The following is a 20590-nucleotide window of genomic DNA, read 5'->3' on the forward strand; positions in this document are numbered from 1 at the left end:
TGTTGGAAAAACACAGCAGGCCAGGCAGCATCCAAGGAGCAGGAGAATCGACGTTTCGGGCATAAGCCCTTCTTCAGGAATCAATTCCTGAAGAAGGGCTTATGCCCGAAACATCGATTCTCCTGCTCCTCGGATGCTACCTGGCCTGCTGTGTTTTTCCAGCACCACATTTTTCAAAACAATATTAATGAATTGAAACTTGCATCCCCATTCCAAAGTGATTAAAGACTTAACAGCAATCTAGGTTTATTCAATATTTCGCATCAGTTGTATGACATTTTGATCTTTTACTATAAATTCTGTGTCCAATGATCCTGCCCCACTAGCTACCTGATGAAGGAGCTGCATTCTGAAAGCTTGTACTTTGAAATAAACCTGTTGGACTATAACCTGGTGTTGTGTGATCTTTAACTTTGTCCATTCCAAGTCTGACACCAGCACCTCCACATCATGGCTGGAAAGATACTAGTTCTTGTGGGTCTGTCTCTGGAAAACAGCACTACTTGGTTCATATTTTAGAACATGTCAACATCACCCATTTCCATTGACTATGCTAGCACTAAATTACTCTCCAGAACAATTTTGCATTGATTTTATTTGCTACTGGAAAGAACGCGTTTAACTAATAAGATGAAATGCTTCAAGAACTCTTGTCTGAAACTTTCACTGAATACTTATTCTGCATATTCTAGTAAGCTCTAGTAATTTTTGGTATGTTCCATTATATACATGGCTATTCATTCATCAAATAAAATTGTTTACATAATTCTATGAAGTACCTTGGCACATTTGTCTTCGTTAGGGGTGCTGTGAAATGTCTGGGCACTAAACAATGCTCTCTAATGGTAATAGTAAAGTAGGAAATCCAAAATACAAAAGTATATTAAAGATGGAATTTTCTTGCTACAGCAAACATTTATTGACATAACCATAATTGTGTAGCCAAGAGCATAGATTTCAGGTGAGAGGGGAAACATTTATAAAGGACCCGAGGAGTAACTCTTTTTCGCGTAGAGGGTGGTGCACGTATGGAGTGAGCTGCTACAGAAAGTATTGGAAGCTGGTTTAAAAAAAAAGTATTGGATAGGCATATGAATAGGGAGGGTTTGGAGTGAAATGGGCCAAATGCTGGCAAATGGGACTTGGTCAGGTTGGGATATCTGGTTGGCGCAGACTAGTTGAACTGAAGGGTATGTTTCCATGCTGTGTGACTCTTTAAATAATCAAGCTTTCCGATTCCTATTTCGATGTTTACAACGCTATTATTAGACCTGAGTTTTGTTTTCATCATGACAGTTTCCACATCTGAAACAGCAATACAGTCTTGGGCTGTTCCCTTAACAACTGCAATGTTTACACGATATTTATGAAATCTATGAGTGCTTACAGTTGACAGTTGAACAAATGTTTCTTTGTGAAAATCAAATATAGTTTACCCACATCACAGGCCCATCCATTTATGAAGAAGGTAGGCATTTTCCTTCTAAAAATCAGCTTGGAAAATGGATAATTTACCTTGACAGACTCAAGATTGTCAGGTGACCTGATTTTCCAATGTCTATACAGACAGGGATTAACTCATGTTCTGGGGATGTCTCTGGGAAGTTAATTAAAATGCAAACTACCTTGTGAGGTGCTGATAACTCTCCCTCTCCATTCCAATTAAAGTGATTCAAAATAACAATATCTGATGGGACTAAACAGTCTCAAGGAAATGGAAATGCAAATAAAGGTATTTAGAGACTATTCATAACTGTACCGTTGATGGGAATATTAAACATTCTGTAGTGTGTGACAACTGCCTAGTCCATCCGAGTATTTGTGTGGACAATGGATACACTAATCCTGTAGACACATGACAAGGATTTGTGATAGGTAATGCTTTCTTAATTCAAAAGGACAGCCCAGGATGGATAGCCTGCCATACACAGCTTAAAGAAGGAAGACTTTACACTCAACAAAAGGAAAAACCGTGGCCTGAAGTTTAAGTACAGGCAGAGATGTTGGTTCACTTTCTTCATTACAGAGGCTTGACCATATCTTCAACTAGAAATAAAACAAAAAGCCTGTTGTTGCCTGGAGTAAGGAACTGAGACTTAATCACTAGAAACTTGCATTGTCTTCATGGAACTGAGAAGGAATCCTCTGGCCCACATTGTTTCCTCCTCAAAGACTTGTAATAGAAGTGACATTTTGATACTTTAATATATATGTACATGTGCCACATCTCTTCCACTGTGGATATGTTTTGCATGAATGAGTAGATGCTGAGAAAATAAACATTTAGCATTTCTTTTAAGTTAAACCTGCAAAGAACCTTGTCAATTGTCCTTTATCTTTGAATGGGATGTGGGTGTTGCTGACAAGGGAAGCTCTTTTTGCTTACCCCTAACTGCCCTTGAACTGATTGTCTCCCTGGGCAATTTCAGAGGGCACTTAGGAGTCGATCACTTTGCAGTGAGTCCAGAATCACAATGTAGGTCAGACTAGGTAAAGAAAATGATGAACCAGATATGTTTTTCACAGCCGTAAATGGTATCCATTACTGAGAGTAGCTCCACATTTCAGATGTATGAATTTCATTTAAATTCCACCAGCTACCACTTCTTTAAGATAAAATCTCGTTGAAGTCAGTTGAAAGGTGGGAAAGGGGGGAAATTGAGTCACATCATTTCTGCATCTGTAACATAATTAAGTGCTGTATATGTTGCCAGTGGTGGACTGTGTCTTCCAATCCATTTCAACTTCTCTGCAACCTTTGCCCCTTTTGACTGCATAGTCACCTCCTCCATGTTTCTTCCATTGGTGAATTCAGTGCCACTGGCCTAACTTATTTGAACTTTCCCCTATCCAGTCATAACTACAGTGGTCCATTTCATACACAAACCACTCTCTCTGTGTAAAAACGTTGCTCCTCATGACCTTTGTAAAACTTTTAAACATTTAAAAATATGACCCCTAGTTTTGAACTCCTCGGTGGTAGGAAAAATAACTTGGCTATTCACCTTTTTCTGTGCTCCTCATAATTTTATAAATCTCTATGACACCACCCCTCAAACTCCTATGCTCCAGTGAAAGAAGTCCCAGCCTCACCTTATAACTCTATTCCTCGCGTCATCCTGGTAAATCTTTTACTATCATTCCGATAACAGGGTGACCAGAACTGCACACAGCACTCCAGAAGAGGCCTCACCAACATCCTGTAGAACCTGAACATGACGTCCCAGTTCCTATACTCAAAGGTCTAAGCAATGAAGGCAAGCATGATAAATGGCTTCTTAACCACTTTGTCTACCAGTGATAGGGGTTCAGGTGCACGATTTTTTGAAATTCTCTAAGTCTCTGTTCTACAGCACTACTCAGGATCCTACCATTAATTGTATAAGTTCTTCCCTTGTTTGTTTTACCAAAATGCAATAGCTCACATTTATCTAAATTAAACTTTATCTGCCACTCCTCAGCCCATTGAGCCAATTGATCAAGATCTCTGTAATCTTAGGTAACCTTCTGCACTATCTATGAGACTACCAATTTTGGTGTCATCCTCAAACTTACTAACCCTGCCTCCGATATTCTCATCCAAATCATTTCTATAAATGACAAACAAACGTGGACCCAGCACCAATCCCTGTGAAATACTGCTAGTCACAGGCCTCCAGTCCAAAAAACGGCCATCCACCACTATACTCTGTCCTCTACCGTCTCACCAGTTTTGTATCATATTGGCAAGCTCACCCTGAATTCCATGTGATCTAACTTTACTAACTAGTCTACTGTGCAAAACCTTGTCAAAAGCTTTTCTAAAGTCCATGTAAATATTTAACACTCATTGGCCTTCAACTTAAAATATCCAGCATCATTTTTAGGTGTATCCTGAAATCAAGGGTACTGTAGATAGACAGAAATTCCCAATGGCAATTAATTTGCCCTGAGGCAGGGTTTATTTTTCATGCAGTATTTTTATAATTAATGGAAAATGTGTTAGAAATTTGACTTGCACTGAATGGAATGGACAGTTAAAACTTAAAAAAATTTTGCAATACATGCACTGTTGCAAAAAAGGGGCATAATTGAAGCAGAGCCCCAGGTCCATGTGCTTATGCACTTCGGATGCCATCTAGTGTTCAGTTAACAACATGCAAGTACTATATATGTTTTACATCTCAGGATACAAGGTGGAGTGGTAGTGTCCCAATCTCTGGGCTAGAAGACCTGGGTTCATGCCCCACCTGCTCTAGAGGTGTGCCATAACACAGCTTAAGATGCTTTTAATCAAATATGTTCAGACATATTAATACACACCTCTACAGCAGCTGAGACTTGAACGCAGACCTTCTGGCGCAGAGGTCGGGGCATTACCACTGAACCACAACAACCTTCACATGACACATCTGAATAGGTTGTTTTAAAATATCTACATGGTAAAATTAATTATCTCTTGGAATGAGCCTGATTAACAACTGAAAAGTATCAAGGAAATTCAGCAGCTAATCTTACAATAAGGCTGTCAGAAAAGGAATTACTCTTACTCTCTACCAGTAATATATGGGCTGTTGGGTTATCCCAACACAAAAATCATAATGAAATTCCCACACTTAAGTCCATCTTCAAGTCCAAATACTTGGGAGGTATCCTTTTACATCACAACTAGTGAAATAAAACGGATAACTGGATGGTATTTTCTCAGTTCAGCTTTATTTTTTATAGTTTACAAGTAATCTCAGCATAAGTATTTCACTGGTATTTGTTTTTTTTAATAAATAATTCTTCATGAATACAAATCAAAAGCCACAACTTATGTTTATATAGAATTTTGAACATGGATGGAAGTTAGTCCAATATTTTGTTAACAAAGGTATACAATTTTCATTGTTCTTTTCTCAAATTTCATTATTTAAACAAATAATTGAAATTATGTAGTAATAACTAACTGCTTTTATTTGTGCATCTTCTGGAAGAACCTGATATTAATAGGAAAATATACGACAAATGTCATTGCTGTATACATTCTGCTAAGTTAGAGGTGTTATTTAAGTGCACATTGCTATACTTATTCATTTTTTAAGATATCTATGCCACATGGACATCCTGGTTAGACTTCTCTTGTGTCTCATCAGAGCATTTTTCAGGTACTTCTAACAATTTTCTTTGTTTTTTTTCTACTAAACACAGATCTATATCCATGAAGCAAGTTTCTTTTAAAGTTATTTTTAATTTTCAATCATGTCTATAAGTTGAAGAATATTAATATTTCTGCATCACCCTTTTTTCTTGTCCTCTGTACCTTTTCTTGATCTATTAATTTCCAACAGGATTAGGTACTTCAGTATCAGGACCAGTGGAAGCTCCAAATCCCCACTTGCCAAGAGCCAGATTGGGGAGCCATGTTCCCAGAAGTGGACACCTAATTGGCCATACCTATGCTCACCATCTGTAGTGCTCTCTATACTGCAGGCAATAATGGCAGGGCTGACAGCTCTAGAGCTTCAGCAGTCCCAGTGAGAAAAGTAAGAGCCCTTGAGGGTATCTATTTGAAACACCTCAAAATGCAGGCCCCTGGAGGGATAAAATTATTATCTGGGAGTGGATGAGGCATTAGGCTCCTCATTAAGGCAAGTATGACCTTTGTTGTTGGTGGCCCCCTTTTTGGGCAATGGCATTCCTGTTTGTCTCAGTTATTTAAATTGGTTTGTTACTTAAACCTTTATTCAGTGAGCAGCCAATCCATTTCCCAGCCAAATATAAGAAGCCCCCTTGGTATGGGAATATCTTGGGAAGTTGTCCTGATGCACTGCCCTACTATTTTGACACATCCCTAAATCCAAGCCCACCACTCTGCATTCAGCAAGATTCTACCCATTGTTCCTCAGCATTACAGATGTACAGAAAGCACTTAGAGCAACAGATATCATTCTAAACATAGTAGACTATTGGTGAGCACAAGTCTTAAAGAACCGCATTCACTTTACAAACAAAAAGAAGATTGAGAAGATTATCGTCACACCTGCCCAGTTCAGACTTAAGTTTGTTATTTCTTTTATCTTTGATGATAGAATGATCAAATACAAAATAAATGATCAAGTAAAATTAAGGTCATAAGTTTGTTTTATCCACTGAATTCTAATATATTCATAAATTCCCAGCTAATATTGACTGTTAACACCTGTATAAAGATAGACACATCACTATTTTTAAATATTAAGTAATATTGAAAGTTAGAGGAATAAATATTCTTCAGAGCACAATGGTTCCTGTGCTAATGTGACTCAAGGCTCACCATCTGGGTTAAGTTGTCAGAATTGACTAATGCAAGCTGTAAAAGTTTAATCTGGTATGCCATTTTATATGCAGTACTAACATTCACTTGATAAAATTATATTTTACAACAGCTGTTAACTCATCTCTGCTGTGGAAATATTTTAAATAAATGCAATATACATTCACATATATTAACACATTAATTTTGGAATCTCAGAACCTATGGATTTGAGACTCAGTTCTAAAATCATGCGTCATTTTCTGGAGAAATGTGGCCAAATTCCACAGCTCCGTTTACAAGTTTGCTGATGACACCATCATTGTAGGTCATATCTCAAACAGCAACAAGACAGAATACAGGAAAGACATTGAGTGCTTAGCGGCATGGTGTAAAGACAGCAATCACTCTATCAACGTCAGCAAAATAAAGGAGCTGGTCACTGATTTCAGGAAGCAGAGTGGACTACACACCCCTGTCTGCATCAATAATGCTGAGGTGGAGATGATTGAGAGCATCAAGTGGTGACCACCAACAATATGTCCTGGTCTACTCACATCAACACAATGGTCAAGAAAGCACGACAATGTCGCTGCTTCCTCAGGAGGCTAAGGAAATTTTGCATGTCCACATGGACTCCTAGCAATTTTTACAGATGCAGCATAGAAAGCATCCTACCTGGATGCATCACAGTGTTGTTTGGCAACTGCTCTTCTCAAGACCACAAGAAACTACAGAGAGTCATGAACATAGCCCAGTCCATCACGCAAATCAGCACCCCATCCATTGACTTCATCTATACTTGCCGCTGCTCCAGGAAAGCAGCCAACATAATCAAAGACCTCTCCCACGTCTCTTAGACTTTCATTCATCCTCTTCTGTTGGGCAGAAGATATAAAAGTTTGAATACACATTTGAGTAGATTCAAGAACAGCTTCTTCCCCGCTGTTATCAGACTTTTGAATGGACCTCTTCAATGTTAATTCTGTTCTCTCTCTCTCTGTCTCTCTCTCTCTGCACCTTCTCTACGGCTGTAACATTGCATTCTGCATTCTGTTCTACTACCCTGATGCACTTCGTGTGGTTTAATCTGCTTGTGTAGCATGGAAAACAACACTTTTCACTGTATTTCGGTACATGTGAAAACAATAAATCAATCAATCAAATATTAGTGCAGCAAGCACCATCAACAGTTGCCTTCTGAAAAAGTGGTAAAACTCTGATGGCATTCAAATTGTTGATGTTATGCACAGTATATTACAATCTACACCCATCAATATACACCCATCTTGACTTCTAAATAATTGGTATGATGGAAAGTGTTCAGTCTCAAGAACTTGTGTTCTTGCATAAGCCCTGTGCCAGTAGTATCCTAACTCATGTTCTTCAGAAGTTATTTTGCATGGGAGTAGTAAATTCTGTGATTAGGACCACAATGAATTCTGAGTTTTGGAAGTGAAATCAATTCTATTGTTAGGGCAATGATGAATTCTGACCTTATATTTTTCATGAATTCTGTGCTTGAGTCTATCATAAATGTTATGGTTATGATTATAATGATATCTGTGGTTAGGACTTTTATTCTTTCCTGTGATGTGATTATCACTGTCAAGGATGTAGTTGCTGCTCATCCCTCCTCGCACATGAAACAATGGTAGTGAGCCACATTTGTGAACTAATACATTCCACTGGTTACTGCATTGCATGATTAGGATTATAATGGCCTTTATAGTTGAATTCGTAAAGAGCTCTATGGTTAGATTTATAACTAATTAGATGGGTATGAAGAGGAATAATTTGTAATGGTAGTGTAATTTGGCCAAACTTTTAATTATTTTATATAACTATCATAGTTATATAAAAGTCTGAGAAGTACATTGACACAAGTTATTTTTTAGATCAAACACATACTAAACTGTTGTTAATGATTTGCCTGGTTTGAATTTAATCAGTTAACTGAGACAATTCCTGCTGCGTCTCCATGCCAACCATAGTCAAACAAATCAACACTGATGTGTGAATTATTCTTTCTTTTCTCAAGTTAGTTTTCTTGCATTACTGTCCCGATGACTGTAAGATCAAGAGCTTTCATTGCAATTTTCTTTTTAGCAACGCTTAGGTTTTGTACTATCAAGCAATAATTGGACTGTGTGTTTCCAGGTATCGAAGAAGCAATTTTAACCCCCAGTTGAGTTAGATTGAGAGGCTATGGTGTTAAAAACCTGAGCGCTGACCATATCGGCCCATTTCCAATTTTACCAGAAGCATGATGAGAAGGTGGAAAATCAACTCAATTCAATGAGGTGGATTGGCACTTTGAATAAAATAGCGAAGCTTCAAATAATGGCCCAGATTTTCTGATGACTAGATAATAATTTTCCTGTGTAGATGGGAGTTATGCATCAAGAATTTATGGAATCCCCAATGTTATCTTACACTCATCGGGACAGTATTGATCAGGATATTGAAAATTCCAATGACCAACACTTGGAACCCTCCAAAAGTATCAAGTTACATTGGAGAATTGAGAGGATTCCACTGCAGCTAGTTGCCCAAGAAAAGTTAGAAGATTAAGTACCCAGTCTAACTTCTGGATAACAATTTGACTGACGCCACAGCTCACCTTTCACCTGTCAAATACATTTTTATAGGCAATATGATTTAGCATCATAGAAAACCTTTTGTTGTGAAAGGATAACTTGTTAACAATCATAATTCTGCATAAAATAAAACTACCTTATTGAGATCCTAGGTGATGCAGAAATAGAATGTATAATATGATCCACATCTTAGTTGTCCTGGTGTTCAAAACATTATTCAGCGTTTTCAAGAGTGTTTGTGCTGAATATTTACTTCAGTTCACAAGTCCTACCACTGTACTGAAGTTTGAAAGGATGTGTGGGAGTGTAATGCTGTTATAAAACTGGACGTGCAAATAAAAGTTGCAAATTTAAGAATCCTACAATGGGGGAGAGATTCTGGAAAAAGGTAAATATTTCTGCTGTAAGTCTGATCACTTGTTGACTGCAGTTTTACAACTTGAGAATATGCATCCTAAGGAGATTCATCTTTAAATATTGTGGTTGAGTGATCAAAGACAGAATCTGTTTCACAGAATCGCAAAAATGTAATAGCACTGATGGAGGCCATTTGGCCCATCATGCTTGCACCAGCTCATTAATTGAGCGTCGTTCCGAGTGGAAATCTTCTGCTTTTTTTCCCCATATCCTTTATCCAGATAATCATCCATGCCTTCTTGACTGCCTGAATTGAAGCTGCCTCTGCTATACCTCCAGGCGGCCCATTCCATACCCTAACTAATGAGTGAAAAAAAGTTTCCTCACTTCCCCTTTGTTTCTTCTGCAGACTATTTTAATTTGGTGTTTTCTTGTTCTTATTCCTTTTACAACAAGAACAGCTTCTCCCTGTTTACTCTATCCAAACCACTCATAATTTTGAAAAGCTCTACTGGATCTTCTATTTGCCTTTTTCTGTCCAAGGAGAACAGTCCAATTTCTTCAATCTATTTGGTTAAGTTTAGGAAATACTCAAGGGGCTACCATATGACTTTGTTTTAATTTTTGTTCATACTGGGAATAGAGGAACAAATGGTGTAAACTTTACAGCCAAATTAATGAACTTCAGAAGACGGGGATGGTGTGAGGACAAAGGGAAGACAGAATTCTTGAAAGAGTGTACAAGAGGACTTTCTAGATCAGTGTGTTTCTAATAGAGTCATACAGCACAGAAACAGACCCTTTGGTCTAACCAGTCCATGCCGACCATAATCCCAAAGTAAACTAGTCCCACCTACCAGCTCTTGGCCAATATCCCTGCAAACATTCCTTATTCATGAGGGAGGAAATAGTTTTGGAGCCAGTTCAGGAGAATGATAGATGAAAGTGGAAGGTGCTTAAGTCTGGAAGTGTCTGGGAAACAATGATCGTAATGCCATCAGGTCAAGAATATCAGTGGAGAAGCACAAGGAATAATCAAAGAGGTCTAACTTCAGCAACTTGCGAAGGGTTCTGCCTAAGTATTATAGTATGTATTAATGACCTAAACCTGGATATCCATGGCATAATTTCAAAACTTGCAGTTGACACAAAATATAGAATAGAAGCAAACTGTAAAGAGAATAGTAGCAGATGCCGGGAGATAGATGTAATGATAAAAGGCAGATGAAATTTAACCCGAGGAAATGTAAAGTGATACTTTATGTTACGAAGAATGAGTAGAAGTGATATGAACAATTTCAAAATGGGCACAGGAGCATAGAAATTTGGACATGTACTTATAGGCATTGAAGGGAGCAAGGCACATTTAGCAATATATTGAAATGGCACATGCAACCCTAGCTTTATGAATACAAGTATACAAAAGTGGAAATTATGCTTAAGCCTTTTACATCAATGATTAGAGCTCACCGAGAATATTGTGGCCAGCTGGGAACCAGACTTATGGAAGTATATCAAAAACAGGGAGAGGGTGCAGAAAAACATTATCAACCCAGTTGAAAGGATAAAAGACTTTTGGTGACATGGAAGGACTAGAACAACTCAGTTTACTTTTTTCAAAGCCGAAAGGTTAAGGGAAGATTCAAAATCATGCGCCAAAACCATGAAATGTTTTGATAACAGTAAATAAGGAGAAAATGTTTCCAAGGCAGAAATGTTGGTAATGAATGGACTCAGATTTTAGCGAAGGAATTAGACGTGACAAGAGCAGGGAAGGTAATATTACACAGGAAGTTGTTGGTCTCTGGAATGTTGTTGCTGAAGCAGGTAGAAGCAGATTCAGACTTGAGTAAATACTTGAAGGGAAAATCTTAGAGACTATAAAAGAGCAAGAGAATGAGGTTAATTGAACACCTCTGATTTTACATCTGCAGTCATTTTCTGGCTGCAACAGTATTCTTTTAAAAATGTGTATTTTGGAGTTAGAAGTTAACATGGGCCACCTTCTCATTCAGTCACTATTGAGTAAAGGAGTAGAAGCTCACACTTGGGTGAACAATATGGGATGATGATCTGAAATTTCCTAAGATAATTATCATCAACTTTTATAGTGAATCAAATCTATTGTACATTAAGCATAACTGAAAATGAATCCTGTTTTGAATTCTTTATTAATGCACACATACACTTTCTCTACAGTTTTTCCCATATGGAGATGCATCCAAGTTTGCTCAACATGCCTTCAGAACCTTTGATAAAAACGGCGATGGGACGATCGACTTCAGAGAGTTTATTTGCGCCCTCTCTATCACTTCAAGAGGCAGCTTTGAACAGAAGCTAAATTGGGCTTTCAACATGTATGACTTAGATGGTGATGGTAAAATTACAAGAGTTGAAATGTTGGAGATCATAGAGGTAAGAAAATATTCCACAAAGTTCTTGAAATAACTTCATGAAGTCAGGTAGCCTGTCACTAAGTCACTATTATTCACCGTGCATTGTAAGTGACACTGATGCAGACATCTCAGAGGCAGCTTCTAGAGTGAGCAGAGACCCTGACACAACTGTTTGTTTTCTTTTTCTTTTTTTTTCTTTTTTTTAAACTCCCACACTACCACCTAAGTGCGGTAGTGCTTATTTTTTCCCCAGCACCCCTGGTGTGTGTGTGCAGGTGTGAGACACAGTGAGACACAAAAAGTGCACGAATCTTTATTCACTTTCCACCACCAGGAAGATATGAAAAACACCCAGGTGGCCAGTGACAAGTACTGCCCTTCACATCAAAGGGCAATGCTGTGTGATCAAACAGTGAAGGGGAGGGTAGGGAGACACTACTGTTTGTATCTGTCAGCCAGGGCAGCCTGATTGGACCAAGTTAACAGCCCCAATCAGGGAACTCATTCTATTTTCTCCACCTGGTTGACCTCGTACAAATCTCTACAGTTCTGTTCTTCAATATCCACTAACTTGTATTTATTTATTTATTGTATCTCACTGTTTTAGGTCAAATACAAAGCAGTTAGGCTTGCCATTTTCCCCTGAAATTTAAGTACAAACATATCTATGATAAACACCATGACCCATAGAATCATACACCTTTGGCCAACTATGTCTTTGCCAATATTAAATGAAAAGGCAAAAACCAAACACCAAACTACACTTATCTCCTGTTCCTGCACTTGGTCCATAGCCTGCTATGCCCTGGCATTTTAAATACTCATCAAGATGCTTCTTAAATCTAACAAAAGCATTTACCTCCACCATCGTCTCAGGTAGCACATTCTATATATAGGAGTGATTTTTTGTTTTCCCCTCAGATCTCTTTTAAATCATTTAACTTAAACTTGTACCCTCTGGTCTTAGACACACTGGCCATGGGGAATATGTTCTGACCCATCTAATCTGTCTATGTATGTCATAATTCTGCATATCTCAACCAGATCCCCCCTCAGCCTCCTCTACTCCAAGGAAAACAAACCCAGCCTATCCAAGACGTTTATTTGGAGACACTAGCTTTTGGAATGCCGCTTCTTCATCAGGTAGTTGTGGAGGTTAAGATCATACTCACAGAATTTACAGCTAAAGGGGTCCAGTGTCATGGAGATGTGATGCAGTAAACAATCTTAGATTATGAGATATGCTGATTCTGTTCTTTGATATGGAAATCCCAGAATTTATTTTAAATTAATTCTCAAATTAGCTCAGATTTTTAAACAATAAGTATGAAGTTTGTCTGTATCTCAATGCTATGTCAGACTGACAAATCCTCAGCTATAAATTCTGTGAGCATGACCTTAGCCTCCACAACCACCTGATAAAGGAGCAGCACTCCAAAAGCTAGTGCTTCCAAATAAACCTGTTAGACTATAACCTGGTGTTGTGTGATTTTTAACTTTGTCCAGCCCAGTCCAACACTGGCACCTCCAAACTATGCCAGTCTATCCAGTCTCCCTTCATAACTGAGACTTTACATCCCAGACAATACACTGGTGAATCTCCTGTGCACTGTCTCCAATGTAATCATGTCCTTCTGATTGTGTAGCAACCAGAAATGCACACAGCATTTCATCTGTCACTTAACCAATATTAAGACCTTACAAAGCGCATCATCTCACAATAGTCGGGATTAAATTCCATCTGCCATACTTCTGTCCAATTTACCAGCTGATTGGTATCAGAGTGTAAACTGAGTTCATTCTCTTCACTGTCGACAATACCACAAAATTTTCTGCCATCTGCAAAATTACGAGTTATACGTTCTACATTCACATCCAAGTCATTAATGCACATAACAAACAGAAAGGTTCCAGTTCCAATCCCTGCGATACACTGCTGGTCACAGGCTTCCAATTACAAAATAACCTTCCACCATCAGCCTTTGCCTCCTGTTTGCAAACAAATTTTCCATCCAGTTTGCCAACTTGACTTGGATCCCTGTACTATCAATCAGTCTCTAAAGTTGGTTCCCAATCAGGCAATCCTTTTTACCCTTTGTCATTTTTTAGCCCTGGTATCATCTGAGGAGCTTTGCCTCTGCATTTAGGTTTGTTCCACTCGGTCCTGCTGCTGCTCTGAGTAAACTCAAAGTATTATTTTTCCACTTGGTTTCAATGGTTAATGTTCAGAGAAGAGACAAAATAAAAACCGCTGAATTCCAAAGTAGACAGGCAGGAGGCTGTAAGAACATCTGAAGAAGGGCTTATGCCCGAAACGTCGATTCTCCTGCTCCTTGGATGCTGCCTGACCTGCTGCGCTTTTCTAGCAACACATTTTCAGCTCTGATCCCCAGCATCTGCAGACCTCCCTTTCTCCTGTAAGAACACAGCAAGTCAGCCAGCATCAGGACATGGAGAAGTCGACACTTCAGGTATAACCCTTCTTCAGGACTGGGGATGAGGGTAAGGAGAGCTGCAGATAAATGGGGGTGGGTGGGGGGTGGGGGAGGGTTTTAGGTGGTTTGAGGGGCAGAGTGGTGAAGTGATAGGTGAACACTGGTAGAGGCCTCAACGTTGAGTTCTCCAATTTCAAATAACTTCCCTCCCCATCCCCCGTCACCCTTTCCAACCCTTCCTCCTCCCGTCCATTCCACTTACTGACCTTTCTTTCCAGCCAGCAAACTGATTGATTAATTCCTCCTATTGACTAGATACTGAAGGGAAAGTGTAGGCAGGGAGCAGAGGATGAGCACAGAGGGACAGGTGGTCTGAGGTGCATTTGTTTTAATGCAAGAAGTATAATAGGTAAGGCAGATGAACTGAGGGCTTGAATTAGTACCTGGGAGTATGATGTTATTGCTATTACTGAGACTTGGTTGAGGGAAGGGCATGATTGGCAACTAAATATCCCAGGATATCGATGCTTCAGGTGGGATAGAGAACAAGGTAAAAGAGGTGGAGGGGTTGCATTACTGGTCAAAGAAGATATCACAGCTGTGCTGAAGGAGGGCATTGTGGAAGAATTGAGCAGTGAGGCAATATGGGCAGAGCTCAGAAATAGGAAGGGTGTGGTAACAATGTTGGGGCTGTACTACAGGCCTCCCAACAGTGATTGTGAGATAGAGGTACAAATATATAGAGAGATCATAGAAAGAAGGAGGAACAACAGGGTGATGGTGATAGAAGATTTTAATTTTCCCAACATTGACTGGGATTCACTTAGTGTTAGAGGATTGGATGGAGCAGAATTTGTAAGGAGCAGCCAGGAGGATTTTCGAGAGCAGTTTGTAAATTGTCCATCTCGGGAAGGGGCCATACTGGACCTGGTGTTGGGAAATGAGCCCAGCCAGGTGATTAAAGTTTCAGTACAGGATTACTTTGGGAATAGTGATCACAATTCCATAAGTTTTAGGATACTCCTGGACAAAGACAAGAGTGGTCCTAAAGGAAGAGTACTAAATTGGGGGAAGGCCAACTATACCAAAATTTGGCAGGAGCTGGGGAATGTAGAGAAGCTGTTTGCAGGGAAATCCCATTTAATATATGGGAGGCTTTTATAGAGAGTTTGATTAGACATCAGGAGAGATATGCTCCTGTGAAAATGAGGGATACAAATGGCAAGGTGAGGGAACCATGGATGACAGGTGAAGTTGTGAGACTAACGAAGAGGAAAAAGGATCCGTACATAAGGCCTAGGTGACTGAAGACAGACAAAACTTTGGAAAAAGAATTTAAAATTATACAATAAATGGAAAGGTCCTGGGGAAAATTGATGTACAGAGAGACCTGGGTGTTCAGGTCCATTGTTCCCTGAAGATGGCAATACAGGTCAGTAGAGTGGTCAAAAAGGCATACAGCATGCTTTCCTTCATTGGACAGGGTATTGAGTACAAGAGTTGGTAGGTCATGTTATAGTTGTGTAAGACTTTGGTTCGGCCACTCTGGAATACTGCGTACAGTTCTGGTTGCTGCATTACCAAAAGGATGTAGATACTTTGGAGAGGGTGCAGAGGAGGTTCACCAGGATATTGCCTGGAATGGAGGGTGCTATGTATGAGAGGTTGTGTAGATTGGGATTATCTTCATTGGAAAGAAGGAGGTTGAGGGGGAACCTGATTGAAATCTACAAAATCATGAGAGGTATAGACAGGGTGGATAGCAAGAAACTTTTTCCCCAGAGTGGGGGACTCAATTACTAGGGGTCACGAGTTCAAAGTGAGAGGGGAAAAGTTTAGGGGAGATATGTGTCGAAAGTTCTTTACATAGAGGGTGGTGGGTGCTCAGAATGCATTGCCAGTGGAGGTGGTAGGGGCAGGAACGATAGCATCATTTAAGATGTATCTAGACAGATTAATGAATGGGCAGGGAGCAAATGTATACAGATCCTTAGAAAATAGGCAGCAGGTTTAGATAGAGGATATGGATCAGTGCAGGCTTGAAGGACCGAAGGGCCTGTTCCTGTGCTGTAATGTTCTTTTGTTCTTTGACTAATCAACTTGCACCCTTTACCTGTGTTCACCTATCACTACCTCACCACTCTGCCCCTCTCCCCACCCAAAAGCCTTCCCCACCTCCCCATCCCCTTTACCTGTGTTCACCTATCACTACTTCACCACTCTGCCCCTCTCTTCACCCAAAAGCCTTCCCCACCTCCCCATCCCCTTAGCTGCAGCTCCCCTCACCCCTACCCCCAGTCCTGAAGAAGGTTTATACCCAAAATGTTGACTTCTCCACCTCCTGATGCTACCTGGCTCGGTGTGTTCTCTCCCGGCCTCCTGCATCTCTACTTAGTGTTCAAAAAACCACTTAAAAAAAATAGGAAAACCATCGTATTGATCTCTTTGATATTGATTGCTTCATCAACCTTGTGGAAAATTGAAGAAATGAACTTTCAAACCCTGACAATGTGCCCAGTATTGATATTGCTATGTATTTCCACTCATGTGTAAATGCTGAGTTATTATTGACACAATGTTTTGGTTGTGTGCTGCACACCAGTTGCACATATGGGAAATTCATTTGGGCTGGTCATGTGGTCAAATAAATCATGGATAGTTTGGCCCAAAAGCACGTAGAGCTGATGGTAGATGTAGATTCATGATGCATCCCCTGTTACCTACTTCAACATACACTCCAACAGCCCCAAAGTCATTAAATGATCTCTTTGTAGAATTAGGATCATGAGTCAAAGAAGCTGCCAGTGATGTCAATGCAACTCATTCATTGTATGAACCTTTACAGGACAGTCTTCCAACCAGTGTACCTCATTATTGCATCCTGTGACTAATTAGGATTGTGAACCAGATAGATCATGGTCTATTTTTCATCTGTTGTTGCCTGTGTTCCTAAGGTAGATCATTTCAGTTGTTTACAGTAAAGAAAGGGTTAAAGTTTGAAACTGCATTAAACTCCACCCACTCTGATGTGTAATTCTGGCTTGGATGAGGATACTGCAAAACATCTTAGGATCTATGGAATGTAGATCTAGATGTATAGATTTCATTGTCTTCTTAACAATGTCTCATAATTTCATGTACTTGCACTGGATAGTTATCATGGTGTCAGCTCAGTGATTCCCACCACCATTATAAGCCCATTAGTTGCCTTGACCTGGTCAAAGGAAAGAGGTTTGGTGCAACAATCCTCTACCTACAAATACAACACTTCTTGGCTCACAGATCGTATATTGTGTCTCCACATTGGGATTACTTTTATCTGACTGGGTGATTTGTAAGATGTGCCTAAAATGGCAATAAAGTTGTGGATAGTGTGGTTGAAATCTCAAATATTTAATAAATATAGTAAATTGGTCTTTTGTACAGCATGACAACAATTCAGGTGATAGAAGAATATGAAGTGAGTAATCCAGATCATGCGGTCTGTGGACCATGTAAAATTGGATGTCTCCCAACACTCGCCCCCCCCCAACATCCACCCACCAAAGTTACACATTAGTACCTCCAAAAAGTCCCACTTCATCAATTCTGTGGGAATTCGATGGGAAGTTATACTTATTACGAGCAATTTCCCAGCTCCTTGGGCCATGTGTGAATTTCTTCAACTCTGACTTACTGAGGAGAAATATGCCTAACATCAGACAAATTAAAACCATGCTTAACTCCTGCAACTGAAATGTGTCTCCAACGCATTGCATCTACCCCACACCACTTTTTAATCCAGCCTCTATCCCCCCCGACCAAACCGCTGACACCCTCCTTACCATCTGACTCCCACGTTCCCCCACCCCCACCCAAATCCAGCATACCGATCATGGCATCGACCTCCATTTCCAGAGGACACTTTATGTACGGACCTCAGACGCCTTCTAAGCCAGAAAGAAATTTGGAGGAAATGCTGCCCACCATTCCAAATCCTTGACCCATCTTCACCATGCTACCTCAATACCACCCTATCCCACTGCCAGTCTACCACACCGCTATTCCAAACAGCTGCCCTAGCAGACTGCCACGAATCACTGCCACCTTCTAGGATGGCAGTTTCCCAGCTACTCCACTCACACTCATTTACGAATACACCACAAATGTTTAAATGCCCCAAAGACTTACAGTTGGTTCATTAATGAAGACTTAACCGAATAGAGTAGTTTGTGTAATAAGAAAGTGGTTGACCTAGCTTCGCAGGACAATCCTGCATTACGAAGAAACACCCCAATGGCACACCTGAGTTTGAAGAGCCTGAGTTTGGAAGTCCACTCTAGAATGCAGAGCCAGGGTATAGTGTAGAAATTTAGGGACAGGAGCAGCAATCAGCAACTCCTTTAAAATCCAGGTTTCTGTTTCTCTTTGTTTTTCACTCAGTATGAGACATAGCCCATTATAGAGAAATTGGAATGTGGTTTTGTCAATGGTGGTTGAAATTCACTAGCTAAACAATGTAATAGAGTGAGTCATCCTGTCTTTTCTCTCACCCTCCCCCCACCCTGGGAAAGAGATTGGCTTTAACTTAATAGTTCCCTTTTTGAAAGGAAGAAGGTTATGTGTGAAGGGAAAGCAGGTGTGAACTTAAATTGCACCAATTTGCATCACAGGAAATTAATGCTGCACTATGCAAGCTCTATATAAAACTAAAGTGTGAACATTTAAGATAATCCAGTCCGATATCCTGTTGAAATTTATAAACATGTCAAATATTGCTGTCAGATATCAAGTGTTATACATTAATAACCCCCTTACAGCATGTGTTATTCTGTTCTTTAATTCACTTAACGTCTCAAGTTTAATAAGAGTGAAAGCCTGAGTCATTGCCGACATTTACATAAAACTGAGAGCACAGAAACAAATTGTTCAACGCAGCAATACAATGATGGTGCTTATGCTGTTTGTGAACCTCAGTCCATCCTGCCTGATCTGACCCTATCAACATAAATTTGTTTCTGTCACCTTCCCTCATTTATTTGGCTTCTCCTTAAAAGCTATGAACTTCACTTTGATTGCTCCAGATGTGTTCTATATACTTGAAGCATGTGGTTAGAGCACACATTTCAAAACAGTACAAAATGCATGTTTTGCTTTGATTTTCACTTTAAATTAAATATTTTTTTGCGTGTGTTCTATGAAGGCTATATATAAAATGGTGGGAACTGTCATAATGATGAAAATGAATGAAGACGGTTTGACGCCAGAACAACGTGTTGACAAGATTTTCAGTAAGATGGATAAGAACAATGATGACCAGATTACACTGGATGAATTCAAAGAAGCAGCAAAGAGTGATCCTTCGATTGTGTTACTCCTGCAATGTGACATTCAGAAATGAGCCATCAGTAATGCATATAATGGACTGCACAAAATTCAGATGTTTCATTCAGTTTGCAGCTACATCCACACACACAGACACACAAAAACACACACACACACACACACAAAAACAAAGTGCTTGGACTATCTTTAAATGGACTTGCTTCTTGTGTTGAAACACTTGTGTGCATGAGAATGTCATATGCAAAAAAAGGTTTAAATTAATATGAAAACTGCCAAAAGTGAAGTGTGCGCAATTTCATTACCATCTTAAGTTCATTCTTTGGAGGCCTGTTTATCAGTATCGTGTTGCATTAAAATAAGCTATTATTGTTCATGCTCCACTGGAGCTTGCAATGTGTTTCACCTATTGGGAATGAAACTAAAATCCCATGTCAAAGAACCTGTTTATAATAAACTATTTCTTTTCCTCTAATCATTGTATCAGATCTGAAACATTAATTCTTGGCAATATTGGTGATGGAATATATGATCAGAGAACAGTTAGCATTGCAAACTTACTTGCTTCACAAAAATAAATGCTATTAGTGTCCAGTGAAGTTTTTTCCCTCAGTTCTTTGAATCTTGAAATGTCATTGAGAAAAGACTAAATACCTCTGAAAACTGCAGCAATGTTTAGCAGAAAATGGATTCAACATCTATAATTAGCGAGTTACTCAAACGTGGCGCTCAACAAATTCTTCAACAGACAAGACGATTTTTAGGAACAGGCAATTAAGGATATCCATTGGTAAGTGTCTCTGGCCTCAGCTTAGCTTCTTCCTGCAATACCTAAAGTAGCAACTCCACTTTACAAATTGTCACCAGCTATGAAAAAATGTGATAGCGAATTTTTAAACTGTTTTTACAGCTTTTCCACTTGCACCTTATTGGCAATTGAGATTTTTATTCATAAAAATACAATAAACATTTTAATTGATGTCATTTAATGAATGTCATTCAGGAGAGAGAAGAAAAATGTCAAACTGCATCAGTAGGTTTTAAGTCACAAAACATACTATCCTTTTTAAAAGGGGAGAAATAAAGCCTTGTTTTGTTTACTACTTCCATGAAATGTGGTATTTAAGAAATCTTGCTTTTGATCTAATGTCAATGCTAAAATAACTGTACCATAATTTGTAACTCACTTGAAAACAGTTGGAGTCATTCTTGATAATGCTGTTT

General features: G+C 39.3%; 1 protein-coding gene across 2 annotated transcripts in view; it reads left to right on the forward strand.

The window, feature by feature from the left end:
• Positions 1-19841, forward strand: part of vsnl1a (visinin-like 1a) — a 114165-nt gene extending 94324 nt beyond the window's left edge. For both annotated transcript variants that reach the window (XM_072561974.1, XM_072561975.1), the window contains exons 3-4: positions 11413-11628; positions 19227-19841. In XM_072561974.1, coding sequence (XP_072418075.1) covers positions 11413-11628; positions 19227-19424 — 414 coding nt within the window. In that variant the 3' untranslated portion in view covers positions 19425-19841. The remainder of the gene's footprint in view (positions 1-11412; positions 11629-19226) is intronic.
• The last annotated feature ends 749 nt before the right edge of the window (positions 19842-20590 follow it).

The sequence above is a fragment of the Chiloscyllium punctatum genome, chromosome 3 (genome assembly GCF_047496795.1).
Source record: "Chiloscyllium punctatum isolate Juve2018m chromosome 3, sChiPun1.3, whole genome shotgun sequence".
Lineage (NCBI taxonomy): Eukaryota > Metazoa > Chordata > Chondrichthyes > Orectolobiformes > Hemiscylliidae > Chiloscyllium > Chiloscyllium punctatum.